Consider the following 18,301-nt stretch of genomic DNA (forward strand, 5'->3'; position numbering starts at 1 on the left):
AGTTTTGCTCAACTACACATCTGATGCACACTCGGCACTGCTACATCAGATGTAGCAATCTGATGTAGCAGAGCCGAGGGTGCACTAGAACCCCTGTGCAAACTCAGTTCACGCTAATAGAATGCATTGGCCAGCGCTGATTGGCCAATGCATTCTATTAGCCCGATGAAGTAGAGCTGAATGTGTGTGCTAAGCACACACATTCAGCACTGCTTCATCACGCCAATACAATGCATTAGCCAGTGCTGATTGGCCAGAGTACGGAATTCGGCCAATCAGCGCTGGCCAATGCATTCTATTAGCCCGATGAAGTAGAGCTGAATGTGTGTGCTAAGCACACACATTCAGCACTGCTTCATCAAGCCAATACAATGCATTAGCCAGTGCTGATTGGCCAGAGTACGGAATTCGGCCAATCAGCGCTGGCTCTGCTGGAGGAGGCGGAGTCTAAGGTCGGACCTGAATGGAGACTGGTGTGGAGCGATCTTAGACTCCGCCTCCTCCAGCAGAGCCAGCGCTGATTGGCCGAATTCCGTACTCTGGCCAATCAGCGCTGGCCAATGCATTCTATTAGCCCGATGAAGTAGAGCTGAATGTGTGTGCTAAGCACACACATTCAGCACTGCTTCATCACGCCAATACAATGCATTAGCCAGTGCTGATTGGCCAGAGTACGGAATTCGGCCAATCAGCGCTGGCTCTGCTGGAGGAGGCGGAGTCTAAGATCGCTCCACACCAGTCTCCATTCAGGTCCGACCTTAGACTCCGCCTCCTCCGGCAGAGCCAGCGCTGATTGGCCGAAGGCTGGCCAATGCATTCCTATGCGAATGCAGACTTAGCAGTGCTGAGTCAGTTTTGCTCAACTACACATCTGATGCACACTCGGCACTGCTACATCAGATGTAGCAATCTGATGTAGCAGAGCCGAGGGTGCACTAGAACCCCTGTGCAAACTCAGTTCACGCTAATAGAATGCATTGGCCAGCGCTGATTGGCCAATGCATTCTATTAGCCCGATGAAGTAGAGCTGAATGTGTGTGCTAAGCACACTCATTCAGCACTGCTTCATCACGCCAATACAATGCATTAGCCAGTGCTGATTGGCCAGAGTACGGAATTCGGCCAATCAGCGCTGGCTCTGCTGGAGGAGGCGGAGTCTAAGGTCGGACCTGAATGGAGACTGGTGTGGAGCGATCTTAGACTCCGCCTCCTCCAGCAGAGCCAGCGCTGATTGGCCGAATTCCGTACTCTGGCCAATCAGCACTGGCTAATGCATTGTATTGGCGTGATGAAGCAGTGCTGAATGTGTGTGCTTAGCACACACATTCAGCTCTACTTCATCGGGCTAATAGAATGCATTGGCCAGCGCTGATTGGCCGAATTCCGTACTCTGGCCAATCAGTGCTGGCCAATGCATTCTATTAGCTTGATGAAGCAGAGTGTGCACAAGGGTTCAAGCGCACCCTCGGCTCTGATGTAGCAGAGCCGAGGCTGCACAAGGGTTCAAGCGCACCCTCGGCTCTGATGTAGGAGAGCCGAGGGTGCACTTGAACCCTTGTGCACCCTCAGCTCTGCTACATCAGAGCCGAGGGTGCGCTTGAACCCTTGTGCACACTCTGCTTCATCAAGCTAATAGAATGCATTGGCCAGCGCTGATTGGCCAATGTATTCTATTAGCCTGATGAAGTAGAGCTGAATGTGTGTGCTAAGCACACACATTCAGCTCTACTTCATCGGGCTAATAGAATGCATTGGCCAGCGCTGATTGGCCAGAGTACGGAACTCGACCAATCAGCGCTGGCTCTGCTGGAGGAGGCGGAGTCTAAGATCGCTCCACACCAGTCTCCATTCAGGTCCGACCTTAGACTCCGCCTCCTCCAGCAGAGCCAGCGCTGATTGGCCGAATTCCGTACTCTGGCCAATCAGCACTGGCTAATGCATTGTATTGGCGTGATGAAGCAGTGCTGAATGTGTGTGCTTAGCACACACATTCAGCTCTACTTCATCGGGCTAATAGAATGCATTGGCCAATCAGCGCTGGCCAATGCATTCTATTAGCGTGAACTGAGTTTGCACAGGGGTTCTAGTGCACCCTCGGCTCTGCTACATCAGATTGCTACATCTGATGTAGCAGTGCCGAGTGTGCATCAGATGTGTAGTTGAGCAAAACTGACTCAGCACTGCTAAGTCTCTGCATTCGCATAGGAATGCATTGGCCAGCCTTCGGCCAATCAGCGCTGGCTCTGCCGGAGGAGGCGGAGTCTAAGGTCGGACCTGAATGGAGACTGGTGTGGAGCGATCTTAGACTCCGCCTCCTCCAGCAGAGCCAGCGCTGATTGGTCGAGTTCCGTACTCTGGCCAATCAGCGCTGGCCAATGCATTCTATTAGCCCGATGAAGTAGAGCTGAATGTGTGTGCTTAGCACACACATTCAGCTCTACTTCATCAGGCTAATAGAATACATTGGCCAATCAGCGCTGGCCAATGCATTCTATTAGCTTGATGAAGCAGAGTGTGCACAAGGGTTCAAGCGCACCCTCGGCTCTGATGTAGCAGAGCTGAGGGTGCACAAGGGTTCAAGTGCACCCTCGGCTCTCCTACATCAGAGCCGAGGGTGCGCTTGAACCCTTGTGCAGCCTCGGCTCTGCTACATCAGAGCCGAGGGTGCGCTTGAACCCTTGTGCACACTCTGCTTCATCAAGCTAATAGAATGCATTGGCCAGCACTGATTGGCCAGAGTACGGAATTCGGCCAATCAGCGCTGGCCAATGCATCCCTATGGGAAAAAGTTTATCTCACAAAAATCACAATTACACACCCGATAGAGCCCCAAAAAGTTATTTTTAATAACATTCCCCCCTAAATAAAGGTTATCCCTAGCTATCCCTGCCTGTACAGCTATCCCTGTCTCATAGTCACAAAGTTCACATTCTCATATGACCCGGATTTGAAATCCACTATTCGTCTAAAATGGAGGTCACCTGATTTCGGCAGCCAATGACTTTTTCCAATTTTTTTCAATGCCCCCAGTGTCGTAGTTCCTGTCCCACCTCCCCTGCGCTGTTATTGGTGCAAAAAAGGCGCCAGGGAAGGTGGGAGGGGAATCGAATTTTGGCGCACTTTACCACGTGGTGTTCGATTCGATTCGAACATGGCGAACACCCTGATATCCGATCGAACATGTGTTCGATAGAACACTGTTCGCTCATCTCTACTTCCTATATATTGTTTTCCCACCCTTACCTTTGTGCTTGCTATTTGCCTTTCTGTGTGTGCTGGCTCTATACTATTACAATTTGTATTTGCATTTCTGACCTTTGGCTTTTCTTGTGACTAGTCTCTTGGATTCGGATTCTGTACTGCTCTGCTCGACTGTTTCCAACCCTTGAGCTAGCTGACCTCCCATTTGTTGTTGTTTGTCTTGTCTTTATTCTATGTTATCACCAATATCAAAAAAAGGACTGCTGCCCAGTTGTCTTCTGCCATCTAGGACAGTGAGGCAAGACATAGATGGGTTCAGCTTGGGGCTCACTGTCTTGTCGTTCCCTTCCTCCCATAGTTCACCAGCAGCTGCTGGGAAATTGCTCTTCTAGCAATTCCTTTACGGCACCCTCACACTATCACATCTCCTCCTCCATGCTTCCCAGTGGGTGACAAACATTTAGAAAGCATCTGCTCATATTTTTGTCTCACAAAGACTTGATGGTTGGAACAAAAATTCTCAAATTGAGACTCATCAGAGAAAAGCCTGTTCCCCACTGCACAACTAATTTGTAACAGGGATCTAGAAAATAGACTACTGTGTTCTCATAAAGCCAGTTAAATCACCCTGTAGATGAATAGTCAGGAGGAACCACATATATGAAGCTGCTGCTGTGGGCAAGGAGCTGAAATTGCTCCCGTTCAAGTAAAACGTTCAGAGCTGCAGTACCCAGAGCCACCACTAGGGTACTGAATAGGAGTGGAATTGTTTCTGGCTGTTCACTTCAACTGATTCCGATTCTTGGATTTTGCCAGAGCTGCTGAACTGTGCAGGGTCCAGGTGTCAGACCCCCACAAATCACATACGATGATAACCTATTGTACAGATAGGTTATAAGTATGGCACATGCATTAGGAGCAAGAAAACCCCTGTAAGTGTTTCAGTTCATAATGTGTTAGTAAATTAGTAGTTGAATAGGACTAAAAGTGTATAGAACTGTGTATCAATCCAATATATTAACTATTGACAAGGCATACCTGCTAATTGAAAACCATTCCAGGTGACTACTTCATGAAGCTGACTGAGAGACTGCTAAGAGTGTGCAAAGTCAAAGGGGGGCAGGAGTACTTTGAAAAGTTACTTAATTCTTTATATGGACCTTCATAGTTTTCAAATCTTGAATATGAATCTACAATGTAGAAAAAAAATAAAAACCATGGAAAAAAAGTTGTGTTCAAACCTTTGACCAATATTATACTTTTAGCCTTATCCTTAAGTGACTTTCATAAGAACAATGAGGAACCTTTCATTACACTGGGTTTATTTTTGTTATTTAATTTTATTCTATGGTATCCATTTATACACCCCAATATATTCTGCAGCAGTATACAGAGATTGTCATCACTAACATTGGTCACTTTTGCGCTCACAATCTAAATGGAATGAAAAAGTTTATTATATGCCACTAAACGTTTTACTTTCCATGATGTCTAGACAATCTGTGTGGCCCTTTAACTCAGTTTGACATTTGCAGATGTGCTCTTGCATGTGATACGGTCAGGTTCCTCTGCGCCATGAGTGTTCCTTCCCTTATGGTTAGACCGTAAACACTGGCACACTGAGCAGTAAGTTTCCTATTTCACAACACTTACAAATGTTACATCAGACACTATTTACCAACAATGTCGAAAAAAGTGAACTTTAGAGACTCTATTAATATTCATGATAACAGTATTACTACATACACTACTACTCCCTTCCTTGAAGGGGATGTCTGAAATCTGGTCAGATCAGCACAGGGTGCAGCCTAAATCCTTCTGAATGAGAAACTAGGCTTAGTAATTGATAACCTATTGTATAATGTTCTCTAAGGTTCTTTTCATTGGCAACAAGTCTTTAGTTTATTTTAATATTTTTTTAAGAATGAGAACTCTAGACTGGTAATCTGTCAAGAAAAATAGGTCGAGTCTGAGATGATCCTTTTTGTCAGAAGATAAGGTTAGTTATTGAATTAGTGGACTAGGACAAAGTACCAGAGATGTAGAAAAGTCCAAGCGGACCTGAAGAATGGAAACCCAAGTGCAGATGTGAACCTCAAGTCAACTGTACCAAGCCTTCTGATCAGGGCCGCTTTAACCATAGGTGCAACAGGCACTATGGTTGCACGGGCCCCCTCAGCTACCCCAGAGAGGGACAGTCCTATAATTCGGATGATGTCCCGCAACAGGCAATGATTTCACCGCTATCTGTGGTGGTTGAATACTATAGTGGAGCACAGAGCTATTATCTCCGTGCTCCATTATTCAGCCTTCGCTGATAATGTCTGCAGCAGGAAAGCGCAATGATTGCCGAGCTACAGCCATTATAGTTGGAGCCGGTTCAGTGAGTATTCTTTTTTTTTTTTTTTTTTTTTTTATAAATGTAACATTGGTGGTTGAGGTGAACAAGGGAAATTAAGTTATGGGGGGTATTGGGGGGCCCACTTTCAAAAAGTTTGCACAAGGCTCCCTAATACATAAAAACAGCCCTGCTTCTGATATCAATAAGATGTCACTTCAAATATCCTTTAGGCTGAGTTGACACTGAGTTTTTTGGTCAGGAATTTGGTCAGGAATCCGCCTCAAAATCAGCCTCCAAAAAAAGCCTCCTAATAGAGTTCTATTTGGAGGCTTTTTTTGGAGGCTGATTTTGAGGCGGATTCCTGACCAAAAAACTCAATGTGAACTCAGCCTTATAGTAATTTATTTTATTATTGAAACTTCCTTTATTAACAATTAGTCATCATCCAGCATACAATATACTACGAAACAGCGCAGACTGAGACACAGTACACGATAAATAAATACAATCATCTTACATAGTATGACAGCGCAATACAGTATACAGTACGAGATCCTGTTATGGTAATACCCTCTTTTTTATGTTTATGTTTCAAGATTTCTTTGCTGGTCCACGATCTCTTCCCACCCAACAACCTCCTCTTGGTTATCAAGAACCTCATGGCTATCCAACATACAATGAGGGAACCACTCAACCACATTCTGCTATTGCTTGCCCAAGAATCCCACAGGTTGGAGGATATCTGTTTTTTTTGTGTGTGTAGCTATGAGGTTTGTTTTTTTTACTTTTTGTATTGTCTGATTCATCTAGTTTATTATTTTTTTTTCTATTAACCTTTCCAGTTCCTTTTCACACTAATTGTGATATTCGTCTCGAGTGCTTCCTCCTACTTACTTCTCTTTCCTATTTTGACAGTCTTTTGTACTTTACATGATTAGATATAACGTTAAGCTATATATCATATAATGAACTACTATATGTTATCAGCCCCACAGCTCTTATATCACCCGCCCGGATTCCTGCTTTCCAACCTCAGCACTCTCGTCTGAATATGGTGCTGCCGCAGTGCCTTGCACACCTTCAAACACTGAAACCAAACCACTGTGCCACTACCCAGAATCTACTGACAGATACAGAAATGAAGCCTTCCCTTCTACCCCAGCTTTTCCCATTCATGGCATTTCTCCAAATCTACGAGTGCAGGATGAAGACCTGTTGTTCCCACCAGTATCCTGTCCCAAACATCCATATAACGTTGTGGCCACTGATGCCACCATCCTAAACCATGCTCCCCATTCCTCTATCCACGCAGATGTCTACCCTCTCTACACAGAACCTTCACCACATATCGAAGCTCCACATGTCTTTTCCATGCCTAAAACTAATGTTCGTGTTGCACCTAACAAAGCAAGAAGACCTTCTGCTGAGACATCAGTAAGATCTGTCTCCAGTGTCAGTCCGCAGCACATTTCAGGTAAGGACCTGCAGAGTTTACTAAATTAAGAGCATGTTCATATCACATTTTGGACATCAGTTTAGATGAAAATAGAAGCTAAATATAAGGGCATCTAAAAAAAAAAAAAATCAGTTGCTGCCCATTTTCTATTATCAGACACGAGACTTTGGTAGATATTAAAAAATAACAGTAGATCCATTTTTATTTTTTATCTACAGATGCAGGTTTTCATATGTTTTTAGCAGATCCCTTAAACAGATGTGCTAAACCGATATCCAAATGTGATCTCATCATACCCCAAAACTGTCGCCATCCATGGCTGTTACCAGAGGGTATAATACCAATGTGACTCATTTTGTTTCTCCATATTTTCTGCCCAACGTTATCACATTCTATTATATTATTAATTATTATTATTATTATTATATCATGTATATATCATTGTATACATGTTGGGAAGTGATTAAAGGGTTATCCAGCCCTTTAAAATTGATGGCTTGTCCTTAGAATAGGCCATCAATAATACATTGAAGGAGATTCAACTCTCAGCATGCCCACAACTCTCAGATTGCCACATCTGTTTTATGGTTTACATTGCTCTGTACAATATCTATGCCTGGTATTACAACACAATCCCATTCACTGAGGGATAGGTCATCAGATTTATAGAACCGGAAAACCCCTTTAAAGAGGACTTGTCCCCTCATATCTCTGTCTCTCTACTTCTCCCCCCTCCACAGATTGCATTGTAAACCTATCTTCTTGACTATGGTCTGAAATCACAAAGACACAGGCACTTTTCACTTAGTGAAGTATATTGCAAAGTTTTCCCTTCCCCTTTACTATAGATTTATGAAAAATTAAATAAAAGTTTACGTGTGCTTTTAGGCTACATGCACAGATATATGAGCATGTGCTGGGGCCATGGTAAAATGGCACATACAGCTATACCCGAATGGCTGATATCCGTGTGCCGCCTGTGCCTCCATGAATTTATTAATCTCCTTTAGTGAGCCCTGACTGCTAAACAAACAGATATTGGACCTTTCTTGATATTTGCCCTGGTCTCATGGCCCCATATACGAACCCATGATAATATATGAGCGTGTGTATGGGGCAACTAGAATATAGTGGGTTAATGAAAAACATGACTAACACACGTTGTACATGGAGTGTAAAGGGTTAGAAATGAAGCCATGCAGGGGCCTTGCACCACTGGAGTTCTGGGTTCGAATCCTACCAGTAACAACATCTGCAAGGAGTTTGTATGTTCTCCCCTTGTTTGCGTGGATTTCCTCTCATAGTACAAAGACATACTGATAGGGAAAAAAATCTACAATCTACATTTATAAAAGAAAAAAAGAAATGAAGCCATGCATATATTTGATACCATGAGGGACAATACTTTATCCCTTAAGCAGTAGTTATTATACAATATACTGAATGACTCTTTAGGTGTTAGACTAACTATGTTGTATCTGCCATTTTATCAGTCTAGTAAGCCAGTCCAGCCAAAACCTACAAATGTAAAAGTGTTGTGGATGTGTAATATAGTTATTTTCAGTGTCAACCTGTCTTTTTTTTTTCCTTTTTTCTGTTTTCTTTATAGAAAACAATGACTAGTTCCAGTAAAACTGGTATATAGTTATTTTATTTTGTCACATATCATACAAATTGAAACTGCCAAATATATCCTAAATACGTGTATCTGTCTGAAACAGTAGACTCTTTCCAGTTCCTATTTCTCAGAATATTTTGTTATTTTCAGTATCTACCCCAGACTCTTCTTCAAACCTGCCACCCTGCGGGCCCAGTGGACTCAATACAACGGTATTTAATGTCTAGTTGAATGTTGTTAAACCTCCTTGTTACAGTCCAGTGCTGCTTTTAACAGTGTTTCAGGTTTTAAATAGATACTTTGCTCTTTTAGTACCTATTTTAAGGTATTTCATTTGTCCATTAATGTACCTGTGTGGTTTCAAAATTGTGCTGGTTACCATTGGAAAGAGACAGACGTCCCGCTCCACCTTACTGTCAGACATGTGACCACTGTTCTGTGGTCATCAAAATTCTGAAAGGTTCTTTTGTTATAAACAGAAAACACCCAATAAAGGTATTGCAGAGTAGGATACCTGTGCTAGCTCTTCGTGATGGGCAGAGTTCTCCGAAAGTGCTCTGCCAGCTTATAGAGAGAACTGTTCCATGTTTAGTTGCACAGTCCTCTGTATCTTCTCGCTGTTCATATCCTTGCAAGGAGCAAAAGAAGATTGAACAATATCTCACTTTCTCCTCCATAGACCACCAGGGTACCAAGGATAAAGACATTTAACTCTTCACTGCCCCAGACAATATATATATATATATATATATATATATATATATATATATATATATATATATATATTAGGAATGTTACCACTAAGGGTGCATTCACACTGAGTAAACGCTAGCTTATTTTGTAAAGTAAAATTACACTTGTAAATTTTGCTATCCCATTGACTTCAATGATATTTTTTTACAAGTGTAAAAATACGCCTGTAAAAAATACGCCTGTAAAAATACGCCTGTAAAAATACGCCTGTAAAATGTCATTGAAGTCAATGGGATAGCAAAATTTACAAGTGTAATTTTACTTTACAAAATAAGCTAGCGTTTACTCAGTGTGAATGCACCCTAACTCTTTACTACCCTAGACCACCTGGGATGTTAGCATGAACTTCTACACCATAGGCCACCAGGGAAGCTGTAATTCACTACCCTTCTGTTTGTCCATCAGGGAAGGTGGCACTAATCTTGTAGACCGCCAGGGAATGTATTAACCCTTTTGGTGGTTAATATTACTAGGAATTCTATTATTTACCCTTTCAGTTCCCTAGATCACCAGACATATCACCATCACCCCTAAAGACCAAGAGGGTAACATTTTCTTTTATTTTTGGATTGCCTTGATTTATTTAGTTCATGTATGCAATGATTATGTAGAAAAGCAACAAGGAATTTATCTAGTGACTCTAGACACGGCAAAACGATTTATATGCAATATAAAACTACCTACCTGGATACAATGTAGCAGTAACTAAAAAAGCTTAGAGGGAATGATAATGACTGATAGAGGTCCCACCTCTGTGGAAAATGGGGTTGTGTAAGTTTTTATCTTGGCCTGAAATACATGTGAACAAAGGTAGGCAGAATATGGAGAGAAATTTAAGGTGATCTTATACCTTGATAAATCATATATATATAATGTCTGACAGTTGAGGGTTATACATACATGAAAATGTTAGTAGTGAAACGTTAGCTCCATAACTATAGAAGGTAATTTTGTGAAGTAAATAATAGTAATAATTCTTTCTACTATAGGTTGGATGACTTTAGACAAAAGAATGGTTAGTACAGTAGATTGTAGACTGTAAAAGTTACCTGTACTGGTACCAAAAGGAGATAATTGCTTGGACCATATACAGCAAAAGAAGAACTAATAACAAGGAGTTTGGATAACTTTGTGGCTTTGAGAATTTTTTTATTATTATTATTTTTTATTAAAATATAATGTATTCAATACAGGGATTATTTACTTCTAAAACGAAGCACTGTGATAATATAGGAATAACATTAAAAGACTTACAGTATTTGTATTCCAACCCAGACAGGTGGCAGGTCCGATGAAATACCTTTTCCTGGCATTGCTGTGCCCGTTGTTCCACCCGTACCTTCATCTTCCTCCAGAGCCGTCAGTTTTGCGTCACCTACAGCAATATTCCTCAGTCCAGTTTTGTGTTCCTCAAGCAACAAAACAGTTTCTGGAGCCACAAACATGACGTGTCCGCCCCTCTTGCCTAAAACTGAAAGATTGTCACCAACAACCACTTGTGGTGGGTACATTACGGTTTCTTCATTTATCTTGGTGAGAACATATTTCTGATACAGGGTGCCAAATCATCTACAAAGATTTCCATTATAGGTTGTTTAGGAGCCTACACTATACTGTTCTATTATTGTGTTCAATGTTCTGTATAACAGCAAGGTGTAACCTTCTAAACTCCCTCCAATGTTGGCTGAATGTTCATTTACATTGGTTGTCATGCCCCAAAACGATTTTTCATACTCATGACCTGTCCATAAGATAGGTCATCAGTATGTGATCCATGAGGGTCCCAGATCCTGCTCAGATTAGTTGATCTGATAGGTCATCAGTATGAAATTCAATTTGGGGCCAGGCAACCCCTTTAAACCCCTACACAAAGCATTTAGAGTTGTAGTTTCCAAAAACCAATACTCAGAACATATTTACTGCATAACATTACACTGCATTTCATAGAGTGTCAATGGTTTATGAAATTAATCTGATATTGGCCTCATTCACACAGTAGAATATTGGTCAGTATTTTTTATCACTACTTGTAAAGCAAAGCAAGGAGTGGGTCCAAAACACAGAAGACTTATAGACCTTTCAGATAAACTTTTCTCCTTCTTTGTTTTGCTTCTGGTTTGGCTTAAAAACTACTAAGGCAAAATACCAACCAAAACATTTCATATAAAAGCATCCATACATATATACCATCAGTTTTATAGGACATAACAGATTGAAGTGTCCACTGTCATTTCTCCAGTCTTTGCATAAATAAGTAGTACAAGTGAATGTAAGTAACTTTTTATATACAGTCCAGTCACATTATTGTCAAAATCCAGAATAACCCCCTTTGGCAGAGCGGACCGCTGTGAGACATGCAGGAAGAGAGGGGATGTTGTGATGATGTTCACTGTGATTTTGAGCAATGCCAACTCCAGTGCCGTGGCCAGCTGCGCTAAGTTATGCGGCTGAGCATCCATGGCGCGAACAACCCGATCAAGGTGGTCCCACAGATTCTCGATTGGGTTCAAGTCCGGGGAATTTGCTGGCCAAGGGAGAACGGTAAACTCATCCTGGTACTACCTGAACCACACATGTACACTGCGAGCTTTATGACACGTCGCATTGTCCTGCTGGTAGATGCCATCATCCTGAGGAAAAACAATTCGCATGTAGGGTGAACATGGCCCGCAAGGATAGATGCGTACTTGTGTTGATCCATCGTACCTGCCACAATGATGAGTGCACCCAGATGGCTGATGATACGTGCCTTCTGCGATTGGTTATTTAACGTTGACGTCAAAAGTAGGCGGTGGTCACATTAATATGACTGGACTGTGTATCATGTTATAGAAAAATGCTTCTTTCTCCCCTTATCAAACTATATACCTCCTCCCCCTCTTGCCTGCTAAACTTTTACTCTAAAATCTGTGCTATATCCTTGCTATATTGGTCTCACGTTAGACTGCTGTTCACCTCAATAAAATTGATCATGTGTATGGAAAGGAGAGGCTTAGGCATAAGCAGAGAAAGAAGCCTAGACTGGCACTGGAACTAAATCAGAACTTTTTGTCACAGCCCCAGTACTTTTCTCACACCATTACAGATATGTACTTATCTTTATATTACCTGCATGATTCTGGATCTAGAGAAGAGAAAGTTAGGGAGCAGATTCTGCTATACTTACCGTGAGCCATGTATGGCAGCTAGTCTTCAGCCACCAGCTCAAACAGAACTACAAAGTACAGTTGCAGCCTGCAGAGGGGAAAACAGTTGCAATATACAGGATACAAGTCATATAGTAGGAGAAATCGTGTTACGTGTCATGCATACACACATGGCAGCCTATCCTGAAAAGTCAATGACAGGTACGCTTTTTCACCCTTTCCTTTACTGCTTGGCATTTTAGGTGATGACCGTAAAGATTCATTGACATCACCATGTACACAGACTACTAACTCTTGGAACAGACATGACAACAAGAAGGTCGGTATATGTTTACTTAAGCATATTTTCATTATTTAACTTTAGTTCATGAAAATCTATAATCCCTTTGTGTTATAGGTGGAGAGCCGACGTATAACGCATATATCAGCTGAGCAGAAGCGTCGTTGTAACATTAAATTGGGCTTTGATACACTGCAGAATATGGTGACAAATCTACATGGACAGCACAACAGCAAGGTATCAGATATGTCTCAGTGCATATTGTGCAGGTGTATGATAAGTACACAGGTATCATTCTATTGTATGGCAGTTCCTGTAGCGCTTGGTATTTCTTTGTAAGAGCCTGCACACGGTGAGGGAATTTTTCAACCCTCTATGCCAGAAGGATAATAATTTGGCTTAAGGCCCTGGTTTGCACCAGACATGCACACAACCCCCATTCTGCGCCTTGTTCACCACAACGTGCAAATGTGAGCAGATAAAGCCATGGTGGGAACACCTTGGATCGAAATATTCATTATAACTCAAGCTAGTTGACTGTAGATAGCAGACAAAGTTTGATCTTGATCATGCAGAGATACAGTATGCATTTTTTTTGCATATTATGCCATAGTCTAGTTTCGAGCACAGTAGTGAATCTGCAACAATATACTTCAGTGTAATAAATTCTAATGTAAAATATTGACCAAGTATACAGTTTGTGAACAAGGCCAGTGACAGTACTATCTTCTTAGTTCAGCAAGGCTACCATCTTACAGAAGACAGCTGAATATATCTGTAAGCTGCAGCAGGAGAGGGCCCAGCTGCAGGAAGAATCGCAGCACCTGCGCCGCCAGGTACAGGAACTCAGTGACACCATCAAGTAAGCACGAGAGAACCACTGAATATTTAACAGAAATAATAATGAGCCTCTTTATTTGCATATTTGTTTTTTTATATTATACAGTATAAAAATTGTCTTTTCTTTGTTTTGCGATTTCTAATGTAAAATTGATCTGTTAGGGAATAGCATTAAAAAAAAAGTCCTTATATACCTAATGTTAGATGAAGCAATGGTTCACAACAGGATGGAGTCAGGCCCGAGTGGTATATGGTGGGTGCTGCATAAGTGCAAATTGCTGCTGAACTCACACCTTCTTGAGGTGGGATAGATACCTAATATTCCAAGTGCACACAGATAAGGCTTGTATAAGGTGCCAGTCATATGATAATGTAAGGTTCACTAAGCTGGCTTACAGTCTATTAGTGACAGCTATACTCTTAGGTCAGACACGCTGTCCAGTACCTGTGTAAATACACCCCATGAGCACCAGCACCCCACTTTCTATCAAGCAGTCTGATCTTTTAGGGCAAATGCCTTTCATGTCTACAAGCTGTTAACCATATCTTCCCGTGATTCATACTGTAAAAGGGACAGTATTTATGGACGGTTTGAAGACTGTGTGTAAAATTTCCTGCAATATGGAATGAAAGGATTGGTAAGTTTGAGAGGGCAGGAGTAAACACACTTTTCAGATATTTAGTTTTCATTTCAGATAGGGAATCTATTAACCAAATTGTAATTTAGGTATACTATATATGTATATAATTGCAGGCCAGTCCTATCAATTATATTGCATTATAAACTATATGGTATGAAAAATAACTAGCCTGTATACAGTAGATTATAAAGTTTGCATATAAGTTAAAAAGCTTGCAGTATACAACTTACAAAGCTTGAAGATATACAAGTTATAAAGCTTGCAGATGTACAAGTTATTAAGCTTGCAGATATATATCTGCAAGCTTGATATCTTATATATCTGCAAGCTTGATATCTTATATAAGTTACTAAGCTTGCAGATATACAAGTTACTAAGCTTGCAGATATATCAGTTATAAACCTTACATATATAAGTTACCAAGCTTGCAGATATATAAGTTATAAAGCTTGCAGATATACAAGTTATGAAGCTTGCAGATATATAAGTTATAAAGCTTGCAGATATATAAATTACAAAGCTTGCAGATATATAAGCTACAAAGCTTGCAGATATATAAGCTACAAAGCTTGCAGATATATAAGTTACAAAGCTTGCAGATATATAAATTACAAAGCTTGCAGATATATAAGTTACAAAGCTTGCAGATATATAAATTACAAAGCTTGCAGATATATAAGTTATAAAGCTTGCAGATATATCAGCACAATTTTGACAAATTAGTTTTATCATTTACAAGTTGACACTCAGGGCCTGAGTCCAGCTTTGTGGGACACAAAATTACTTACATGGTTAAGTTCATTAGGTAATAATCCATAGAACTGACTACGCTGATACAGAAAAACAAGAGAGCATGTTGTTCTTTTTTTACAGCATGTGCCAGCAGCAACTTCCAGCCTCCGGTGTGCCTTTAACACACCAGCGCTTCCAGCATATGCGTCAGATGTTCCAAAACTATGTCCAGAGCAGAACCCTACAGAACTGGAAGTTCTGGCTAGTATCCTTATATGTTGGCTTATTGGTGTAACTTACTGTGTTATTATATCCATAAAGCAGCTGTATACTTGTGCTAAACGTAAGCTAAGACAGTACACATATACAGTACAGACATTTGATATGGTCAAAGCAGCCATGGTGAGTCTATAAAGCAATATATGAAGTCAAATATGGTTATAAGTCAAATATATGGCATTGTTTGTCCTACATTTCTTCACTCATAATGTATTAAAGTTACGAACAGCATAGCACAAAATATAATGTAATCAAATTGAAAGAGAACAATCACCAAGTAGTACAAATACTTAAAAAAATATTTTAGCCCTTCTACGTGTGCAGAACACCCAACCATAAACACACATATTACCAATAGAAGAAAAGGGCAATGCACAAAGAATATAAGATAAAATATAATAATACGTTTATATAGCACTAACATATTCCACAGCACTTTACAAATTGTAGGGTTCAAGTACAGATAAAGAGATACATTACAATCTATGAATCTATAATATCCATGAATATATAGATACAGTATGTTTATCAAATAGTAGACAAATTCAATATACCACATAAAAACACAGGATGAGACATGTAATACATAAAACTGGGGTGTCAGACACAAAGGAGACAAAGCTACAGTGTTAGTCTAGGTTCATATCTGCGCACAGCTCTCCATCGTTCGGGGGAGCCAAACAACGGAGAGCCGGACTGCTAAAATGGAGGTTACCTGTGCACACTGGCGGTCCCCATAGACTATAATCTAGTGTTCTTCAGGTCTTTTTATTCCAAAACCGATGAAGAGAGAAGTCCTTCACAGTTTCTGTGGCAAATAACTGTACAGCAGACATCATGACCATGGCACAGCACCCTCAGGAAATGTCATGCATTGTACTACAGTATTGATACTGTATATCTCCACTATTTCATACCTACGGTACCTGCTGCATTCGGACTATAAGACGCACCCCCATTTTCCTCCCATATTTGGAGGAAAAAAAGTGCGTCTTATAGTCCGAAAAATACGGTATGTTGTTTTTGGAGTCCATTTTGGACCTTTAAAGTAATAATCCAGGGTCTGTGACCATCATCTTTCTATGCTCTCTGTCATATGCTTGGCTACTAACAAGAAACATTGAAGCATACGTTGGTAGCACCTTCTGTGTATAGAGCCTAAGCACACTGTGCACCTACAGAATGCATATTGGATGTTTTTAGATTTACATGTCCTGAATGAAAAGAATTTCTGTTTTTTTCCTTAACTGGCTGTAGTTCAGTATCCTTGTCCGCCCCCTGTTTGAATCTTTCAACCGTATGGTTTCCACAGCAAGTTTGACAGATTTAAGAGAGACGTCACTGGAGTGGCTGGACCAACACTGCTCTCTGCCTGCACTGAGACCTAGTGAGTGTGGGAACTGCTCTGTTATTTGTAGTCCTGTATACTGTATTATATACTTACTGTAAGGTTTACTTGTGCACCTCAATGCCGTGAGCCAGTAAAGTAGGAGCAGAAAAAAACATACTGGCTATTAAAAAGCGTATTATGGATATGGACGCATCATACAGCTTATATCCTACTATTAGCTGTCAGTGATATGGGTTTAATCCTAATGGCATGTTTAGCTCATATTGTCACATACCCAATGCTACTAACACAGTAGTTTCTGGAGTTGCCACTAGCTCAGGAGCCACATCCATAAAGCTATGAAGAGAAATAGATGGAATTTAAAAACTAATGTATTCCATTAAAATATTGATACATTTATCAAATAACCTGCATTTCTTGTTTCCTCCAATCTAGCGGTTCTCAGTTCACTATGTCAGCTCAGCACGTCAACGTCCATTCTTACTGACCCATCCATGATGCCAGAACAGGCATTGCAAGCAGTAACACAAGGAGAAAATGGAGATAGCTTCTTCTAAATCAGCATGGCATCTTCATCAGAGACTGCGGAATGTATAAGTGGGATTGTAAATGGTTTACTAATAACAAACACTTTTGGAACTGTCCGGCATGCCTTAAAGAAGATTGGATTAGTTTTATACAGTAATAAAGTGTCTCCATACCTCGGAAACTCCTGCCTCTACCGTGGAGTGAAGTTGGAGGATATTCACACCTCCTGGATACTATGGCCTTCTAGTGGTATTTGTTTCACTGCCCCTGTGCCCAGTCTCGTGAATAGGCTCAGTAACACAAATGTTACATCTGTATAATGGAAGTCATTTGTTTGTATGTACATACATATAGCCCATTGGTTTATAAGTGCCTATACACCTTCAATACGGTAGCTGTTGGCTGATAGTAGTCTCTCCCAACTCTCCATACGCATGTATGTATTGTCAATGTGGAGACGGTAGTAAGTGACTGCCAGCCAGACATCTCTGGCAGCAGCTTATATACCCCGAGAATAAAAAGATGTGCTGATCAAATTCAACATGCTCAATCCTTCTATCATCTGACATCATCTGTCAGAAGGTCTCCATACACATATAATTAGGTTTAAGGGTTGTGTTAAAATCCCTCATGTGTGTAAATGTGTTAGCCTGGCCATATATATTAGATAGCTGTTGGCCAAATGTTGCCCAATTCCATCATACACATGCACGCTTAACTTCTCATATGTTTTAAAGGGGTAAAGGGGAGAAAAGCTGCTGGCAGAAGTGCCTTTCAGAGCCTATCTCTCCATAAAATCCAACTACCCCTTGATATTACCTCTGGTTTACACATGACACTGGGTTCACACCAGCGCTTGTATTATGTTCGGGAATTCTGTTCCCCTCTCCGCATGAACCGTGCAGAGAGAAAAGCACTGCAAGTGGCTCTTTTCTCTTAGCATTTTTTGCCCTTTTAGGACAGAAACCACCCGGACCCCATTATAGTCTATGGGGTCCGGGGGTTTCTTAAGGTATCTGCTTTTTTATGTGGATTAGGTTTCCGTTGAAGGGGTCCCCAAGTGGACTCCTCAAACCAAAAACCTGAATGCAGATGTGAACCTAGCCTGAGATGGTCGTCAAGTCCTAATGAATGC

General features: G+C 41.0%; 1 protein-coding gene across 1 annotated transcript in view; it reads left to right on the forward strand.

The window, feature by feature from the left end:
• The window catches only part of MLXIPL (MLX interacting protein like), an 85,486-nt gene extending 67,637 nt beyond the window's left edge, over positions 1-17,849 (forward strand). Inside the window, exons 8-17 of the mRNA XM_075263929.1 lie at positions 6,139-6,272; positions 6,530-7,016; positions 8,767-8,828; positions 10,645-10,870; positions 12,758-12,834; positions 12,913-13,032; positions 13,530-13,657; positions 15,150-15,273; positions 16,545-16,674; positions 17,074-17,849. Coding sequence (XP_075120030.1) covers positions 6,139-6,272; positions 6,530-7,016; positions 8,767-8,828; positions 10,645-10,870; positions 12,758-12,834; positions 12,913-13,032; positions 13,530-13,657; positions 15,150-15,273; positions 16,545-16,674; positions 17,074-17,195 — 1,610 coding nt within the window. The 3' untranslated portion in view covers positions 17,196-17,849. The remainder of the gene's footprint in view (positions 1-6,138; positions 6,273-6,529; positions 7,017-8,766; positions 8,829-10,644; positions 10,871-12,757; positions 12,835-12,912; positions 13,033-13,529; positions 13,658-15,149; positions 15,274-16,544; positions 16,675-17,073) is intronic.
• Positions 17,850-18,301: the final 452 nt, after the last annotated feature.

Source organism: Leptodactylus fuscus, chromosome 2, assembly GCF_031893055.1.
Source record: "Leptodactylus fuscus isolate aLepFus1 chromosome 2, aLepFus1.hap2, whole genome shotgun sequence".
NCBI lineage: Eukaryota > Metazoa > Chordata > Amphibia > Anura > Leptodactylidae > Leptodactylus > Leptodactylus fuscus.